Source organism: Rhinatrema bivittatum, chromosome 10 (assembly GCF_901001135.1).
Source record: "Rhinatrema bivittatum chromosome 10, aRhiBiv1.1, whole genome shotgun sequence".
Taxonomy (NCBI): Eukaryota; Metazoa; Chordata; class Amphibia; order Gymnophiona; family Rhinatrematidae; genus Rhinatrema; species Rhinatrema bivittatum.
Genome location: NC_042624.1, coordinates 86,773,939 through 86,792,307, shown reverse-complemented (window position 1 = coordinate 86,792,307; position 18,369 = coordinate 86,773,939). Strand labels below are relative to the sequence as shown.

General features: G+C 44.1%; 1 protein-coding gene across 4 annotated transcripts in view; it reads right to left on the bottom strand.

Annotated features, from left to right (window-relative positions):
• LOC115099933 (uricase-like) overlaps positions 1-18,369 on the bottom strand; it is a 66,305-nt gene that overhangs the window by 21,088 nt on the left and 26,848 nt on the right. For 2 of the 4 annotated variants that reach the window (XM_029617964.1, XM_029617962.1), the window contains 3 exons: positions 5,433-5,651; positions 2,014-2,130; positions 1,456-1,534 (listed from right to left, as the gene is read on the bottom strand). In XM_029617964.1, coding sequence (XP_029473824.1) covers positions 1,456-1,534; positions 2,014-2,130; positions 5,433-5,651 — 415 coding nt within the window. Of the gene's footprint in view, positions 1-1,455; positions 1,535-2,013; positions 2,131-5,432; positions 5,652-9,523; positions 9,562-15,707; positions 15,814-18,369 lie in introns of those variants that run through there. The other 2 variants (XM_029617963.1, XM_029617965.1) reach the window with 2 other exon arrangements.

The window sequence follows — 18,369 nt, the reverse complement described above, 5'->3', positions numbered from 1 at the left end:
TATATTTGGATTTTAAAATATGCACATGTAAATTTTCATGGAAAATTTGTGCGCCCATTTTAGCAGGAATAAATTTGCAAGGATAATTTTCAGCCATTATATCAAAAAAAAAAAAATTTCCAAAAATTCTTTGAGTGAGAACAGTGGTAGTTTCATATAATGAATATACAGTTACCATCCAGATTACCCACGATATGATTATAATCATGAACAGACCACCGTCCCCCCTTTTTTTATATATGTATAAATCAAATGTGAATCAAAAGTGTTGAACACACTAAATTGGAACCGTGAAAAATCCAACTGTAATAGTCCCAAAATACAATAGTTTTTCCATATAGAATATCTTTGATGTTACTTAGCTGTTATGTGAGTGATGTTCCTCAAATGTCTGTAACTATTGTTGTTGGTAGACGCTTGTAAAATTACTTAGTAGCACCGTTTCCTCTTCCCAACATGGCCAAGTTTTGGATTCAATCCTTCATCAGGGGTGAAAGCTCACCAAATAACACCGTCTCAAGTCTCTCACAATACACAACATTCAAACTCCTCAAACATGGCGAACAACCATCATTTTCAGAGCAGTTATGTGTGTAAGTCCGCTTTGTAAATTGGTCTAACTCACATGCGGCATTGCCGACTTTCTTATATGGGCTATTTGAAAATTACCCCCTAAGAAGACAATTTTCACACGCTCCATGTAAGCTTGCAAGTCCACGGCTACTTTCAGCCTGCAAGCGACCATGGGTTCAAAAGTAACTGCAGAGTTTGCAGATGCAAACTCCCTACCAGAAAGCATGCGTGGGGAGTTTATTTTTAACTCACCACACATACTTTGCTGGGAAGAGCCCCAGCCCATCCTGGCCTCACCCTTGTCCCCTGTGTGATGGAGGCCTTAAATCAGATCCTTGTCACTTTAAATTTGACCTTGAAGGAATTCTAAAGGTTGTCACATAACCTGTGCTTTTGGGATTATGGTGACGTGTCATTATGGCAGAGGTTTATTAAAGGGGTTTGGTATATTTCTTTAAGTGATTGCTTTGAGGGAGAACCGCTTGAGGGAATTTCCTTGAGAATCCATTTAGGATGGTGCTCAGAGCGGAAATGGGTCTTTCTTTAGGGGCTAAAAGCTGGAGTGAAGTCAGAGTAGAGGAGTCTCTCTCTCTCTCCTTCCTTGCAGCTATCTAGCTAGTGTCCAGCATGGCCATGGCTCCAGGGTATCAATGGTAGACTCCTGGGCAGTGCCACCGAACCATCTGGGAGGAATCATGGACTACCAAGTTGGCCGGAACTCATTCCTTGACCAGCAAAGAAGAGATATGAAGAGTGTGAGTACTGAATACTATCTCCTCATGAAGAAGGAGGAGTAATTCTCCTGTCTCTATGCTTCCTTCCCAGCAAACAAAACTTTTTCGGGCAGTAATTGTGGATAATCTGAGAAAATCTTTGGCTCACCTCCTCGATTTTGTTCCACTTCGCAAAAACGAATTCCATCAGGAGTGTAGATAAACGCGTGGATGTGACCTCTGCCATTCTGCAAACACACATACAAAATAATAAACCAGACATAAAGTGACGTGTATGTGTATCCAAAGGGGTGTAAAGGAGGGCATATCAAGACCCCCTTAAAAGACCAGTCTTGTCCACCCTAAGACAGCCCAGAAGGGAATTCTTGTCCCAGGGCATTTCCCTAAGCAGGGGAATAAGAGAGTAAACCCAGGAGGGGTCAGACAGGCCCTGGGGATAAGGAGAAGGCAGCTCCATCAACATTTCTGTCCTAACCATGAGTGCTGTCACTTTGAATTGTGTTGCTGAGATAACAGACTACTTATGCTTCTACCTTTTCTGCACTGTGAATAAAGAACTGCTCCATGGACTCCAGAGTGTTCTGATCTCCAGCTGTACTATAGCCTAAGACCATGTGTGCTGTGCTACAAGGGCTTGCTGCCTTGTAAACGGTCACACAAGAAGTCAGGACAGATTATTCAGGGGGACGACACTCTGCGGTTATACCTTCTCCAGGCCCTTCCAGGGAGCCTCCGTAATAAGGATTCTGACTTTGGTGACATGGTTAAAGGATGAGAGAAAGTGTTCACAGATGTCCATGGCAAATCCTTCTATAGTTTGTATCTATTAAAACAGAAATAAAAATGTTATACAGTGATAATTTCTTTGTTGTACTGACATTCTACAAGAGCCAATTTAGTTCTATACCTGCGTCGATTGGCCCCGCCCCCGACACGCCCCCGACAAAAAACCCCGGGACTTATGCGAGTCCTGGGGCTCTGCGCACGCCGGCAGGCCTATGGAAAATAGGCGTGCCGGCGCGCAAGGCCCTGCTCGCGTAAATCCGGGCGGATTTACGTGAGCAGGGCTTTGAAAATCCGCCCATAAGTGTATGCAATTTGTTGTAGCCTTCTTTTAACTTAATAGAGATGTGTTTTTTGAAATTGAGTTCGCAGTCAATAATAACTCCTAAATCACGTGTGTTGCTTCCGATTTCAAGATTGATGTCGTTATCTTCAAGTGTTACGTTCGGGAGTTTAGCATGGCATGTTCTCCTATCCAAATAAATGATTTAGTTTTTTTCTACGTTCAGTATTAATTTCAAGTTAGTCAAAAGTGTTTTAATCATGGCAAGATACATAGCTATCAGATTTATAGTAGACTCACTCAATAGAGGAATTTATTGGAATTAGAATTTGAATGTCATCCGCATATACATAATGCAGAAGTCCTAGTCCACTTAGGAAATGACAAATTGGAATCATGTAAATATTAAACAAGGTGGCTGATAGGGAAGACCCTTGTGGGACTCCTGTGCTCAGTTCTATTTCATCTGAAATTGTATTTTTAATTTTAACTTGAAAATGTCGGTTTTTAATGTAAGAGGAGAACCATTTGATTGTGTTGTCAGCCAGCCCTATTTCAGTTAATCTATCAATGAGTATTGAATGATTCACCATATCGAAAGCTGCAGAAAGGTCTAACAATATAAGGAAATAAGTTTGTCCGCTATTGAATCCTCTGAGGATTGTATCAGTGAGTGCCAGAAGTAATGTTTCAGTACTATGGTGCTTTCTGAAGCCGAATTGTGAGGGGAATAAAATATTATTGCATTCAAGATGATCTGTTAGTTGTTTTTGTACTACTTTTTCTATTAATTTTGCTAGGAAAGATACATTTGAAATTGAGCGGTAATTGTTTAGTAATGAAGGATCGAGAGAAGGTTTTTTTAGAATTGGTTTAATTATTGCACTTTTCAGTATTTGGGGGGTAGTGACCTTCCTGAAGTGAAAGATTGATTATTTTTGCTATAGGAGTGGAGATCAGATGAGCTGTTGCTTTTAATGCCGTGATAGGGATGTCGTCAAGAGGATGCGTTGCAGGATTCATGTTTTTTTTAATCAAATTTTCTATTTCTAGAGATGAAACCTCCTCAAAGCTGGACCACTTCGTGTAATCCCTGATACCCATGGTAATTCTATCCGATGTGTTGTTATCTAATCCATTTAGTAAATGTACTATTTTTTGTTTAAAGAAATTGACAATTTCTGTTCATTTTGATTCTGGCAGAGAGCCACTATCTTCAGATGGATTTCTAATGAGATTCTGAACCGTCGAAAACAGGATTTTTGGATTATGAAGATAATTTTGAATTTTTTTTACTAAAGAATTCTTTTTTAGATTCATTAATAAGCTTCTTATAATAGGCCAGGAGACTTCTATATGCTGCCAAGTTCAAATTTGTGGGATTTTTCCTCCAAGCTTTTTCCTTTTTACGCAAGGATTTTTTTGTGCATTTAATTTCTTTATTGTACTATGGTTTGTGCTCTTTTATTTTATTTTTTCTAGTTACAGTTTTCACGAGAGTTAGTTTATCAGCTGTATTATTAGAAAAGTGCAGCCAAGACATGGTGGCATTTTCGCTATGTAAGTAATTTATGCTATTTAAATTTTGCTCTGTTCCCACTGAAAGGTCCTCAGTGTTTATCGGCGGATGATAGGAAAAAGATTCGTGATAATCGCTTACAGCTGTGGGACATGTTTTAATTATATATGAGGATTGCATTAGATAATGGTCTGACCAAGGTACATGAGTATATTTCATGGATGGGGTGCAATCTGGTTTAAAATTAATAAACATTAAATCAAGAGAATGCCCTGCTTTATGTGTAGGACCAGATATAATTAATTCAAACCCTAAGGCAGACAAGGAGTCAACTAAGGTATTACATGCATTAGACCAGGGATATTATCGATGTACATTACCTATCCTGTATCAAATACTTTGTGTTACTCAGTTCTGTATTCCTTCTATACTCATGGGGGTGGCCACAATACCCAACTGCATCACACAGGATGCGATCTGATTGGCTCCTGGTGCATGTATATGATAACATTTCATAAAGTAGCTTCCAGGAGCTAATCCAATACAGTGTGCATGATGTAGTTTGTGACAGTGTTTGAAAGATGGTTTGTGAACATTGAAGGGGAGCAACTTGAGAACTTTACAAATAAAAATGTTAAAAGGTACATTTGTAGTCATCTTGGGGTTTGTATAAGAAGTGTATGTGTTACTAGTAAACTGCACATGGCACCCTAATCTGCTGGGTTTGCGTAATCGGTCAGTCTCTCTATGCTTATATATAGCCACTGTTTAGAAGGTGGAAAGTGTGTGCTACATTAAAACTAAACCTGCCCCAAACAACTTGTAAAGAAATGATCAATCGCGTGACTCACGTTCATCGGGCTGAACTATAGCGTATGGCTTTTAGTTAATCCCAAGTGCCTGAAGAACATTTGGGCCAAACTCATCTTATCCACGCCAAGGCCACAGATGGGGCCTCCTGTAGCCCCCCCCCAAAAAAAATACCAGGACCCTGACAAAGTCTGACAAGTTCAAGCAGTAAAGAAAGGTTGCCCCTACTTCCTCACTAATTCAGGGAGAAGCAATGTGTGTTTTATGCTGATCCTCTAAAACTGCAGAGTCAGGAAATTCCTCACAGTGCACTTACATCCCACATAAATATGCCCACAAGTTACACTGATTTTCAAAGCGGACCTAACGAACATTATCCCACCAAATTTACCCACACAAGCTACTCCCGCTAAAACATGCACACAGGTGTTCCCTGAAATATTTATGCATGCACTTTTTCAAATCCAAAAAACGCCTCCACACAGTCCAGGGAAACTTACGCACGTAGGTCCTGTCCATGCCTATGTTTCCCCCATATTGAGCATGCAGTTTTGTAAAAGGCCATTCTGCGTGTAGGGCACTGTTTTACCTGCAGAAGACCTTTTCAAAATTCCACCCCCATAGGTTTAACCTGTAATACAATGAAAATGCTAATTTTTCACTACACATGAGGCATTACGGCCTTAAATAGAAACCAGCGTAGGATGAAGGGAAAAGTTACAGAGAGTACCCCTTTCAGTTTGGCCAAGGCATACACGGTGTTCTTCATGGTGTCGGTGGGGATGATGTCAGAGTTGTCTCCATGCAGATAATCTTTCTTGGATTTCAAGGTGAGTTGCACCGAGGCTTCCACCTCCTTGATAGCGTGCCGCTTCCCATCTCTCTTAATGTGCAGCACCTTCACCGCATTCTTTCCATAGGCAGTGCACACAAATTCCACATCCCCGTCCTACAAGAGAAGACAATGCATGAACAGGAATTGCCGGCATCCTATTCGGGGTTCTCACTTGATGCTCCAGACCCAACGCCAGCAATTGTCTCGAAAAGGAGGGTGGTACTCACAGACAGTAAATAAACCAGCAACTGTTTTAGTCCACGTGCAGGAAGTGAACAGGCCATCTCAGGCTCCTGTGCATTAACACGTTTCTTCTGCCTCAAGGGATTCGTTACATTTATTTATTTACAGGTTTTTTTTTAATACTGTCACTAGCCAAAAAACTGTGCTAAGCGGTTAACAGTAAAATGCATAGGTAGTACAATAGCCATGAATGCGAGAAGGATATTGCAACGCTGCTTCTAACTCAGGGGTGTGAAAACTTATTTTACGCTGGGCCACATTTATGGCTCTCAAGTGCACCAGGGGCCAGAAGGCAGTCCCATTCGGATCTTCAGTCATGGAGCAGGTTGGGGAGATGGGGGGGGGGGGGGGGGGGTCCCCGCAGAGCTCCAGTCAGGCTATTGCCCTGACCCCGGAGCCGCTGGGCGCCTGGATGCTGCAGGGCCAGTGACATCCTGGCAAAGAAACAGCAATGCTTTACCACTTTGGACCTGATTGACTATAGTTTTCTTCCCCATCCCCCATAGATACAGCCCCCCCCACTTTCCCCAGCCAGACCCTGGGATACTCTCCCCTCCCTGGCCCCCAGTACACTCCCATCTAGATAACAGGATCCAGCCTGATACTTCCCACGCTTGCTTCCTTTCTTCCTGCCCCCCCCCCCCCCCCCCCCCCCCCCCCCAATGGCCGTCTCTTTTCTTCCGCACGGCAGCAGCAGCAGCTGGCTCCCCATTTCTTCTGGAACACGTTGGCGGCGGCTGGCTCCTCGCCCATGCCCACGACACCCTAGATCTGCCAGCCCGACATCAGCTTCGAAGGCCCCAGATGACCCACTAACGCAGGCTATGTCAGGCCACTGATGATCGCCCTGGGTCAGAACATCGGTGGCCTGGAGCGAATGGAGATTGAAAAGGAGCTAGGTGGGCCACAAAAAAAGGAGGTAGCAGACGGGTTCTGGCTCGCAGGTTGTAGTTTGCCCACCCTCGGCGTACCCATGAATAAGTCACAAGAAGCCCTGTTTGAGGACTGTGCACGTTACATAGCTTTCTGTGTGTCTACGTGCAGTTTTTGCTTGTAAAATCAATTTCCTTTAATATAATTTTGCCCCATTTTGTAAACTGCCCCCTTGATTTTAGATAGGATATTAATAGTAATACTAAATGTCAAGTAGTGGCGTTGGCAAATATCGAGGCAAACTAGCTGATATGCTATTCAGTCCAGCCCCAGCTCATTCTGATCCCCTCCCCAGCTTAAGCCCAGCACATGCCAGGCCCCCTTCCTGGCTTCAGCCCAGAACTCCCACCCTCCCCATTCTGATCCCAGAACTCTCCCCCCTTCCCCAGCCCAGCCCCAGCACACTCTGAACCCCCTCGCTTCCAGACCCCAGCACACCCCCATCCCCCTTCCCATCACCTCCGTCCCAGACATTTGACACCTTCACCACTTTAAGCCTGAACCCTGTAATCTCATCTCCCCAATCCGTACTCTGACATAACCTGCTCAGAGCAACCTTGCTATTTTCCCTCTCCTTCCTGGCTCCATGGCCCTCTTTTCCAGCCCATCCCCCTCTGCGGCGGGAGACCTAATTGTGGGGCTGAGCTGGGCAGCTTCCACATGGCAGGGCACTGCATTTACCAAATGAGCCACAGGGCCAGCCCTTCTCATCCACTCTTTCCCCTTCCCCCCAACTGCTCTCTGCCACAACACCTCTCCTTAGGCCCCTACGCGCCACCAGTGCTTCTGCCTTGTCTTATCCGAACCCCTCCCTCTCTTACCCCTCTACCCCCATTGTCCTATATTCCTCTCTTCCCCTCTACCCCCATTGTCTTACCCCTCTACCCCCATTGTCTATATTCCTCACTTCTTTCCCCCTTTTTCCCTCACTACTCATCTCACTCTTCCATCACCCTCTCTCCTCCACTTCCAGACAGCTCAAATTCCACCTCTTGACTTCAGGGGCTGAAGGAGAGGAAAGTTAATACAGAATGACTCTGTCCCCTGGAAAAATATGTCACAAATGTGCTAACTAGAGCAGGAGACAGAATTAACCTGAGTAAAGCAATACAGCCTATGAAAAAAACTAAAGGTGTAGATATGAATTTTAAAACTTTCAAAAGTCAAATAATCCAGTATTTAAATTGAAAAAATAAAGGTTTTTACCCACCAATTGTCAGTAGTATTTTTATCATTTTACTTTTCTCAATCTCTCCCTTGTTTTTATCTTCTACAATTCCTTTTCTTTGTTCTCTTTTGCTTCTTTCATCTTTTTCCATTTCTACTTTTCCTTTCATGTATCCCTCCTACATTCATTCAACTTCTTATATTTCACTTCTCACCATCTTTTTCTCTTCTCTGCCCTCTTCTCCCCTCCTCCTCTTTTACTTCTTTTCCTCTTCTGAATATTTTCCTCCATTGCTTGTATCAGTAATTTGTCATCATCCCCTCCCAGTTCCTCAGTCCTCGTCTATGACCCCATCCAACCTTCCATTTCCTGATCTCTACTTCTCATCTGCTTCTCAGCCCTTACTCTCTCATCATCCCCATTCCAGACTCCATCTCCTCACTTAATATCCTCTGCCCCTCACAGCCTTCATCTCTTCCTCCTTCCCCATGATCCCATCCCTTCATGTCTCACCCATTCCTACCATCACTCTCACCTCTTTCCCCATTGCCTCTTTCATGTTCCTCACTCTGCTCAATATTATCTCCTTTCCCTTCTCCTCCGCCCAGCTCAGTTTTTGGTCTTGTCTCCCTCATGTCCCACCAACCTGATCCTCAGTCCTCTCTCCTCAGTTTGGTCCCCCATCATCTTTCCTCCTCTATTTTCCAGCAACTTGATCCCCCAGAGCTCTCTTCTTCCCCATCATTGCCAAACTGATTCCTGATCTCTCTCTCATGTTCCCTATCACTCTGCTCCTCCTGTTACACCTCCAATTCAATTTACAACTCTCTCTCCCTCCTTGCTAATTTCAGGTCCTCCCCCAACATAAGCACACCATCTCAATCCTCAGTCCTCTTTTCCCTCTTCCCCTCATTGATTCCAAGTCCAGTCCCCTCTTCACCCTCCTTTCTATTTTCCAAATCCATCCGTTCCTTCCTTGCTCTCCTTTCCCGTCCCGCTTCCTCTTACCCCCCCCATCATTTCCTGGTCCAGTTTCCTCTTTCTGCTAATATCTCATTCCTTGCTACTCTGAACCGGCAGGAGAAAAATGTGCTGAATTGCTTCTGATCTCCATTCATGCCAGTCTCTTAGCGCTAACCGTGTCTGAGGGAACGATGCGAGATCTACCAGGTTCTGCATGGATCAAAGCACACTCTAGGACTTTAACTGCAGGAAAGAGGAGAAGGTGGCGGAATGTGAGGGCCAGACCAGGGACTGAGAAGGGAGTGGAGAACAGACGATAAAAGATGGAAAAGGCACACTTCTGATATCGAATGGGGTCTGTGAGCAGGGCTTGTCCACAGCACCGTCCAACTGCAAAATGCCCTGGTGTCCCAGTACAGTAATCCAACCCTGTTCGCAAGAATGAATGGAGGTATAACTCTAGTCACTGTGGATTATATTTCAACAATTTGATTATATTCAAACAATTTGATTATATTCACAAAAGTATATTCACATATATAGCCATTTATGCTCTAATTCAAAACAGGAGACTTACTTTCCTATAACAACAAATATACATACATATATACACACATGCACACACGATGAACTCTTCAATGGTTTTGCAATAGGATGCAATTTTACCAAATAGCCTTACCATTGCCAAGCACCTAAGAGGTTGATCGAAAGAAGAAAGCCGATGCTTTAGGAATGAAGCTCTGGCCGTATTGTATCAGGCTTAAATAAATGGGCAACACCTTTGTCCCAGATTTTCATGAAAACTTGAATTTCCAGATCACAGAGTTAACATGAATAATATTGTAGGAATGTATGGGTGTGGCCCATGTTGACATCTAGCCACAGTGATAACTATCTGTCAGAATAAGACATGTGAAGTTCTTAGAGATCTGTGCTCCTTTCAAAAGTGAGAAAAACAAAATCTCAGGCAATTGTCCGAGGTGGGCACTTATTATGCTAGGGTTGCCAACTGGCTGCAGATTTTCAGGACAGGCTATTCCAGGCCTGGTTAACCCCCATCGATTGCTAGGACTTGTGGTTCTGATTTACCTTTGTATTCATTAAGAAGTGCAAGACTACACGTTCATGCATGCAGCGTGGTAAAAAGTAGGACTGGATCAACCTGTCGTGAAAATCTGGAGGCACAATTTTTTAACCCAAAACTTCACAATCAACAATGCATAGTGTGGAACTGGCCAAACTGCAGAACTCAATCAATTGTTAAACATTTGTGTGAGTTAATTTCTGTAGGTCTATGTTGCAACAATGGTGGGACAGAATTGGGTCTTTCACCCATCACTTGTACATTCACTGGCAATTTGGTATACAAAATAACAAATATTGATTTGAACTCATATAATATGAATTTAATGAAGCACACACTCATCTTCCAAAACAGTGTAGACTTATAAGCTACTGTATTTTCTAAAATAAAGATGCATTCCAGTTACATATTGTACATCTCCCCTACAATTAATACCTAGGTGTGTGTGCAACATGGAGTTATTAGACATGTTCCATCTCCTAGATCATGGCAGCTCATTAACTTGAGGCTACACAGCCAGCAGAACCAGTACAGGCAGTCACACTCACCTAGAACTACAGTGGCTACAAGGAAGCATGACTTAATTGGTACCACAGGTTATGAGGGTAGCCACAGAGCAACCTGCATGAAGCAACAAGTTTACTTCTATTGTAGTAACACAACATATAGTAAATGGCGGCAGATAAAGTCCAAAAAGGTCCATCCAGTCTTCCCAGCAAAGTGTTTAGGGTTGTCACTGCCGCTCTGTGCAAGTTACCCCGTGCCTTTGATTTAGGGTTGAAACTGCCGCACCCCCACAGGTCACTTTTATGCAGAAATATTACACCAAAATGACCACAGGTTACCTCAGCTCTTCATTTCCTTCTAGCCATAGCAATGGTATGACAGTATCAGGCTACCAAAAACGTACTGAGATAATCTATACAGAGTGGCCATGGTTAAAACCTAAACTTCAAGGAGCTTGTGGAGGCCAAATACTTCTGAACAATGGCTTGCTAGTTTTGGCATCTGTGTGGATTATGAGAAAACTTGGTAATAATTCATGGAAGGAGACTGAGATGCTGGATTTTTTTGTTGGTCTTGTAAGAATCAGAGACTGAACAGACACGAGAAGAACCACTCTGCTCCCTAATCCAGTCTGGGTGTCACCATCAATAACCAGTGCCTCTGCTGCTCAGGGTGTGTGCACATACCTGGGAAATCTGACCCCCCTTCTCTCCTGTTTCCTACAGGCTGCCTGGGAGGAGGAGTAAACAGGAGAGGAGAGGCTGGATGAGGGAACGGTGGGTGTTCCATTCTTTGCTCTGCTCTGTCCACTCCAAAGTCACCCCTCTTCTCCTGTTGCCTGTAGGACAGTAGGGGAGGGGGGGAGCAACAGGAAAAGTGGGGCTGGATTAGGGAGCAGAGTGATTCTTCTCCTTTCTGTTCAGTCTACTCCAACCTCAGCCTTACCACCTCCTCTCCTGTTCCCTACAGACTACCCGGGAGGGAAGGGGCTGGATAAGAAAGCAGAGGGCTGTTATCTGTTACCTGAGATTCCTTGCACTAGCCCTATCCTATCTATCCATGCATCGGTATCCATCACTAGGCTCTTTGTTTATGTTCCTGATTCTCTTAAGTGTGATGATGTAGTGCTTAGGGCCCTATAACATTTAAAACTTGTGAAGGAGTGCAGTAAAGAGACAGTGAAACACTTTTTGCCATGTCACACGAGAAGTTATTATTCTTGTTCTCCTAAGTTTTTTTTTTTATTTTTGATCATAAGTAGCTTTATAATTACTTAGAAGCATTCTATGGCATTTAAGAATATAAGACTTGCCATACTGGGTCAGACCAAGGGCCCATCAAGCCCAGCATCCTGTTTCCAACAGTGACCAATCCAGGTTACAAGTACCTGGCAGGATCCCAAGGGGCAGAGAGATTCCAAGCTGCTTATCCCAAGAATAAGCAGTGGATTTCTGCAACTCCACCTTAATAATGATTTATGGACTTTTCCTCCAGGAACTTGTCCAAACTGTTTTTAAACACAGCTACACTAACATCTTTCATCACATCCTCTAGCAACAAATTCCAGAGCTTAATTATGCATTGAGTAAAAAAGTATTTTCTATTATCATTTTTTAATGTCTTTGCATTTTTTCAAAGTGTATACAACTGATTAACGTTTACTCATTCCATTTCACTCATTATTTTATAAACCTCTAGCTATCTTCAGTTTTGTGCTTTGCCTTTGCTAGACAGACAGTTGCTGCAGAAGGGAAAATGCTAGATAGAAAGTGTTGTACAAGCTAAAAATTATTAGGCCACAGTATTTCAGAGTCATGTTTAAAACATACCAAAGTCGTGCTGGCACTTTAGCCTAGTTGCAGGCCCATAGATAGCATTTGTATACAAAGTGAGAGTGAATTTACATTCAAAGCAAGAGCAAATTTATATACAGCCATTTAGAATAATTGTTTATTATAAATAGTCAATCATAGATTGGATTTTTTGACTAGGTCCAGTGTCCCCTGCTGGGTTGAATGCGTTTATTGAGTGGCATCACTTTAAATAAAAGCTAATTTTGGTGGTGTTTCATCAGAAGCTTTTATAAGTTTTTGAAAAAAGATAAGCTTTGATATCGCCTTTTAAGCAAGATCATATTGTATTAAGTTCAAATACTTGTGCGTATGGAGTGAGTACATGGTCGGTACTTCTGAGTGGGCTTTAAACTTAAGGGAAGGTTCTCATTGGCTCTGGGGGTTCCAGAGCTCTCTGATTGGCTAAAATGCGAACTTGTGAAGTCTTTGAAGTAGACTCTCTTTTTCAGACTCCCTCGAGTGGCTGGAAATGAAGTAAGTAAACGGAACGCCCTGAAGTAGCGGTTTAAAGTTGCGAAACATTGGCCATGTCGGCGTTGTTCGTTTTCCAGAAGTCTGCATAAGCTTTGAAAAGATAAGTATTTGTGTTTGAATACTGTTGGCTCAATAAGACTGAATTGCATTGCATCTAAAAGAACTATACATGGAGTTGCATCACAATCAGAAGACAAAAAGTAAATGAAAGTTATAAAGATTGATTAAAGCAATGGTTATGTTGAAGTGGATAGATGCAGAAGGTTTTTTTCTTCCAGTGATGGCAGCTCAAAGTGGCTTCATGCACCATTAGAAATCATCAGTCTGACATTCAATGGGTATGCTTTCCCCTTCCTTTACCATTTCTTCTTTTACCATTTTTTTAAATATTGGGCTAGATGACTGACTTCTGTTAAGAGAAATATTTGAAGATAAAAATTAAAATGTTTTTGCATAGAGAAGTGGGGAACTGAGTAGTTGACATCTGGGCCCCAGTATCCCTGAAGTTCCCGTCTCTACTTCTGAAGGACAAAGGGGACAATCCACACGTACTGGTATGGTGGCCAGAAAGCAGCATATTCCTGGAGGGCATCTTGTGGGTTGGACACATATGGAATCTGTGCTGCCCTGACCAAACAGATATTCCCTGTGCTCGGGGAAGCTCACTCCAAACCCTTTCCTGACTAGTGAAAGTAGAGGCCCTCACAGTTGTGGCAAAGAGGCAAGAGGCATAGAAAACCCTGATCAGTGCGGATAAGAATTATCGACTGTAAATAAACTGTTTTCTCCTACTAATGCAAATATCTGGACCTTGCTACCTCAAAATAATCGCAAGCCATGGGGAGTACGTCCCTGCTGCTGTTCTTGGCTCCCTGCCCTCAGGTCCAATTCAGCACCTCCATGACCCCTGTAACTGGGAGGAGGTGACTACAGAATGAATAGGTGAAAGGATGCAAGTTCTGCACTTGCTGAAACAGAAAGTCTGTAAATAATACACCCACTGCTTCTTCTGTAGCCACAGTAAAGATCAGCGTGATCACTGTAAGGAAGTGAAACAGCTGTGCTGTGCAAGTTTAAAGGAAACGAAAGAAGATGTTTTCTGGGCTTCTCTTGCTAAAATAGATCATGTATGTAGAGGGGAAGGCGTGATCGACTACCGTGCTCACCGCGGCCAGAGTCAGGCCCATGCACTACCATATCAGCGATAGCTGGGTTAGTTCAGCTGGAGAAACTGGCTAAAACTTATATTCCAACAAAAAAAATCCTTTGAGACTGGCCCAGTGGTACAGCTGCCACAGAGTGGGACTTGGGCTCAGGCTTTCTGCTGCTTGGGTCAGCCAGGGCTGAGGTTGCAACGGGGTCAGTATTCACAGCCCCTGGGGAAAGGGAGTCGGTCAGTCGCGCGGCGGTGACACCTGGTGGTCAGATTCAGGGCCCATGATCACAGGGTTCCAGGAGGAGATATAAAATAGGGGAAAATTCCCTGGGATTTGCAAATGAAAGCTCTTGGTGTCAGAACCCAATCCTGGCTCCAACTGACTTGCAAGTAGAAGGCAACAGGAGGAAGCCTCCAGGTCAAAGAAATAACTCTTTTTCCATTGCTAAGAACTTTCTTACTGTTTGGAATTTTATATCTTGTCATTGATTTCTGCTGTACTCTCTCCCACACTGCCAGTCTTTCTGGCAAAACAGACTTTAGCTTCTGAAAAAAAAAAATTAGAACAAGACATTGTGAGGAAAAGAAATAATTCAAGTTCGCTTCGTTTTTACATGCATTTTCAATATAGGACAATCAGTGGGAATAAAATTGTAACCCGGTTTTCAAGGCAATACTTACATATGGTTAATGGGTTTGGTGATTGTGAAAGTATTCAAACTGGAGTGTGCCCTTCTAATTTAGACCTCTCTGCTTATGTATTCCAAAGATCATTGTTGATTTTAGAGAAGCGCTGTTTGATCACTGGCACGTTGCTTGCTTACAGAAATTCCTGTTCTCCTTCCCCAGGATTCACTGATCGGTACTTTCGCTGGACCTTGGATCAGGATCGTTATCTTCTCATGACCATACTCCTGTTGTTTCTTCGGCCTTCCTGCACTGCATCGTCTTGTCTACCTTGACCTCCTTTTCTTTACTATAAACTAACCAAGTTATTGATCGCCATGCTCTCCCCCCCAAGCCTGTGGCCTCTTTTCTCGCTAGAGGACATCGTGATTCTGCTTCTCTGCTGCTGCACCAAACATTCCTGAAAGCTCTCAGCACAGTTCCAATCAAATAGGGAGTGACCACATTGGCAAGGCCCGAGGTGTCCCGCTCTGTTACTGCAATGGCATCCGCCTCTTCCCCTCTCAAGATTTCATGGCTATCCTTGATGGAAAATAGGGCACTGAAAAGTCCCTGAACAGTTATGGCTTATGTATGTAGACGTGTAACAATCAGTACACTTCGGACTATAAAATAAAAAAGGTGTAACAATGTCCTGAGACCAGTTAATTATTACCGGTATTATTCCTTCAAACACATGAATGAACCAAACGGCACCTCAGTGCAACATTTTGCAAAGCTGTGAAGTGTGGAATGAATGTTAACAAGATATGGTCATATGGGAGAGCTAAATTTTGTATCCTGCACCTGGAGTGGAGGAGCAGCCTAGTGGTTAGAGCAGCAGGCTACAGACCAGGGTTCAAATCCCACTGCTGCTCCTTGTGACCTTGGGCAAGTCACCTCACTCTCCATTGCCCCAGGTATGAATTTAGGATCTGATTTACTAAGCTGTGTTTTCCCCAATAGGAAAGAATGGGCAAAAAGCTTTAGTAAATAGGATCCTTAGATTGCAAGCCTTCTGGGAAATACCTGCAGTACCCGAATGGAACTCACCTTGAGAAACCACGGAAAAGGTGGGAACTAAATAAATAAATAATAATCCTGTTGGGTTTCACCCGCTCACCTTAGCTCCTGTGTAGTAGCGGGACATTTTTCCTGAGCTGCGAGTGGGATGGACTCAGAAGGGAGTGCTAGTATCTTCTCCAAAGACAGGCTGCTGAAACTTCCTAAGGACTACACCAGAGTATCAATATTTATCTTTCTTGCTTCAGCCAGCCCACTACCTGCTCTACTGATGAAAGCACATATTTTCACTTGGCAGTCACCAAGGGTATTTACAACACAAAAGTTTGCTTTTCTCATGCTGTGAACACTCTCAGGAGCCAGGAACCATGCGAGTGGTTAGTAGGAGTTTTGCTATGCCCGCAGGTAGCGAAAGTGATGTTGGTGTATAACCACAACTGGGCAATTATTTTTGTTTATGAACTGTAAAACACAACTACCCATATATTAATAATAAGGATAAACCACCGTCACAAACTAAAATCGATGCGCATAGCCTACTCGATTGAGAGGACTAATTAGCTGCTCTGTTTGGGTATTTTTGATCCTACATGTGATTTATTTATTTATTGATATTTATAAACTGCCCATGCCAAGGCCCTATGCAGTGAAAAGGAAGAAAATACATAATTAAAACAAAGATAAATTAAAACAACTCAAAACAAAAACCTCTATCAAACAAAGCAATAAAAAACTGCTCAAAGTCAGTGCATCCTAGCATGTCATCAGCCCAACTCAGCCATATCACGGCTAATAACTCTAACCGATAAAGATGGGTTTGTAACATTGCCTTAAATGTCTTTGTACAGATTATCATGTGCAGTGTTCCGTGTGCCGGCTTGTTGTAACCCTGCCTCGTCCTATCCAGCCTTGCCTTCTTTCCCGCCCTTCTGTGTCTGTCCTCCTCCTTCTCTCCTCTGCCTGCCCTTGGACAGACTTCTAGATCTGACCTTTGCCCGGACACTGACCATTCTTGCCTGCTGCCCGCGTCAGACTCCTGCCTGGACATTGAACCTTCTAGTTTGCCGCCTGCCTCTGACCCTCGCTTGGTACTGGACCTACGCCCACGCCATCTCCTATGAGATTCCCGCTTAAGACCTGCCGGTCCCCGGAAGCCAAGAGTTCAACCTAAGGGGAAAGGAGTTGGTATAGGTGAAGTTCCTGATACATTTCTTCCCAGCGTAGCTCTGCCAGCCGGCAGTGAGGACCTATGGGACCTTCCCTGTAGGCTGAGCCAACCTTGCCACAGCAGAAGGGTCCACGAATGTTACTCGCAGTTTGTAAGGGAGTTGAGTTCCATTAGATTGGAGCAGCCACAGAAAACAATCGTTCTCTTCTCTCTACTAACCGGGCTTGACGTTCTGTCAGAACTTCTAGTTGTCCCCTTTAGGAAGAGCACAGCTCACTGGTTGGATTGTAAATACATAGGAGTACATTCACCCAAGGGCGGGAATCACATGCTAACAATTTATGTACAAGGATGGACACCTTATAAATGACTTTTGACTGAAATGGGAGCTATGAAGCTTGCAAAGTATTGGAGAGATACGCTCTCTCATTTATTTCCCAGAAATAAATCTTGCTGCTGTATTCTCTCATAACTGTAACGCTCTATATGCTATGGCTGTCAAACTGATATATAGTGAATTACAATAATCCAGGTTTGTCATAAAAATTGCCTGCAGTTTGTCTGTCTCTCCCCACACTCTATCCAGCTTCTCTGTCCCTCTGTCTTTCCCATCCACCACTCTGCTCAACCTCTCTCTCGTTCTTTGTCTCTCCACACTTTGCCAGCCTGTCTCTCCCCCCACACTCTGCCCAGCCTCTTTCACTCTGTCTGTCCAGCCTCTCTCTGTCCCCATCACTCCCTACCCGCTGTCCAGCCTCTCTCTCTGGGCGAATGGGCTATACAGTCTTTTTCTGTTATCATGTTTCTCCCCTACCTCCACACCCTGTCCAGCCTGTCTTTCCATTCTCTGTCCAGCTTCTCTCTCTCCTCCCCACTCCCTCACTCTGCCCAGCCTCTCCCCATCCTCATACTCTGCCCACCCTCTCTTATGCTCTGCCCCTACCCACACACTCTGCCTCATCTCTTTCTCTCTCCCTCTCCACATTCTGGCCAAGGGAAAGAGACCAGCAGCTATAACAGAGTCAGCACCCCACGTCCGAGGAACTGATAAGCAGCGGGAACACTCCCGCTGGGCTCCCCCTGTAGTTGGGGAAGTCCCTGGAGAGATACGCGGCAGCCTGGAAGGAAAGAGCAGTGCTTCAGACAGCCGCTCCATGCAGGCAAGAGCCATGCGCGCGTGTGCGAGAGAGAGATGGAGAGGGAATGACAGTGGCTCAAGGCGGCTGGCAGGGCTTCTGGGTTTGCCGCCACTTTTCGTCCCTCAGAACCTTTTGCAACGTTGAACTTATTTTTGTATGGCTGCAAAACGAGGTGCAATGCTCTGCAGGTTCAAAGGGGAGCTACAGTAACCGGCCCGGCGGCGGCGGCAGTCCCTCCCGAGTCCCAGCGGCACGACGGTCAGCAGGGTGCACACACCAGTACCAAGAAAAGGGCCTACGCGTGCTCCAGGCTCTATTTTAAACTTGCACGCAGGAAGTTAAGTCTTTAAAAATGTAACTTCCCCTGAGAGCAAGCCGTAGCTCAAGTGGGGAAGAGGAAAGGGATTGTAGGAGTTGTGGCTGCTTCCACCCGTCTGATCACAAGCACGGGAGGA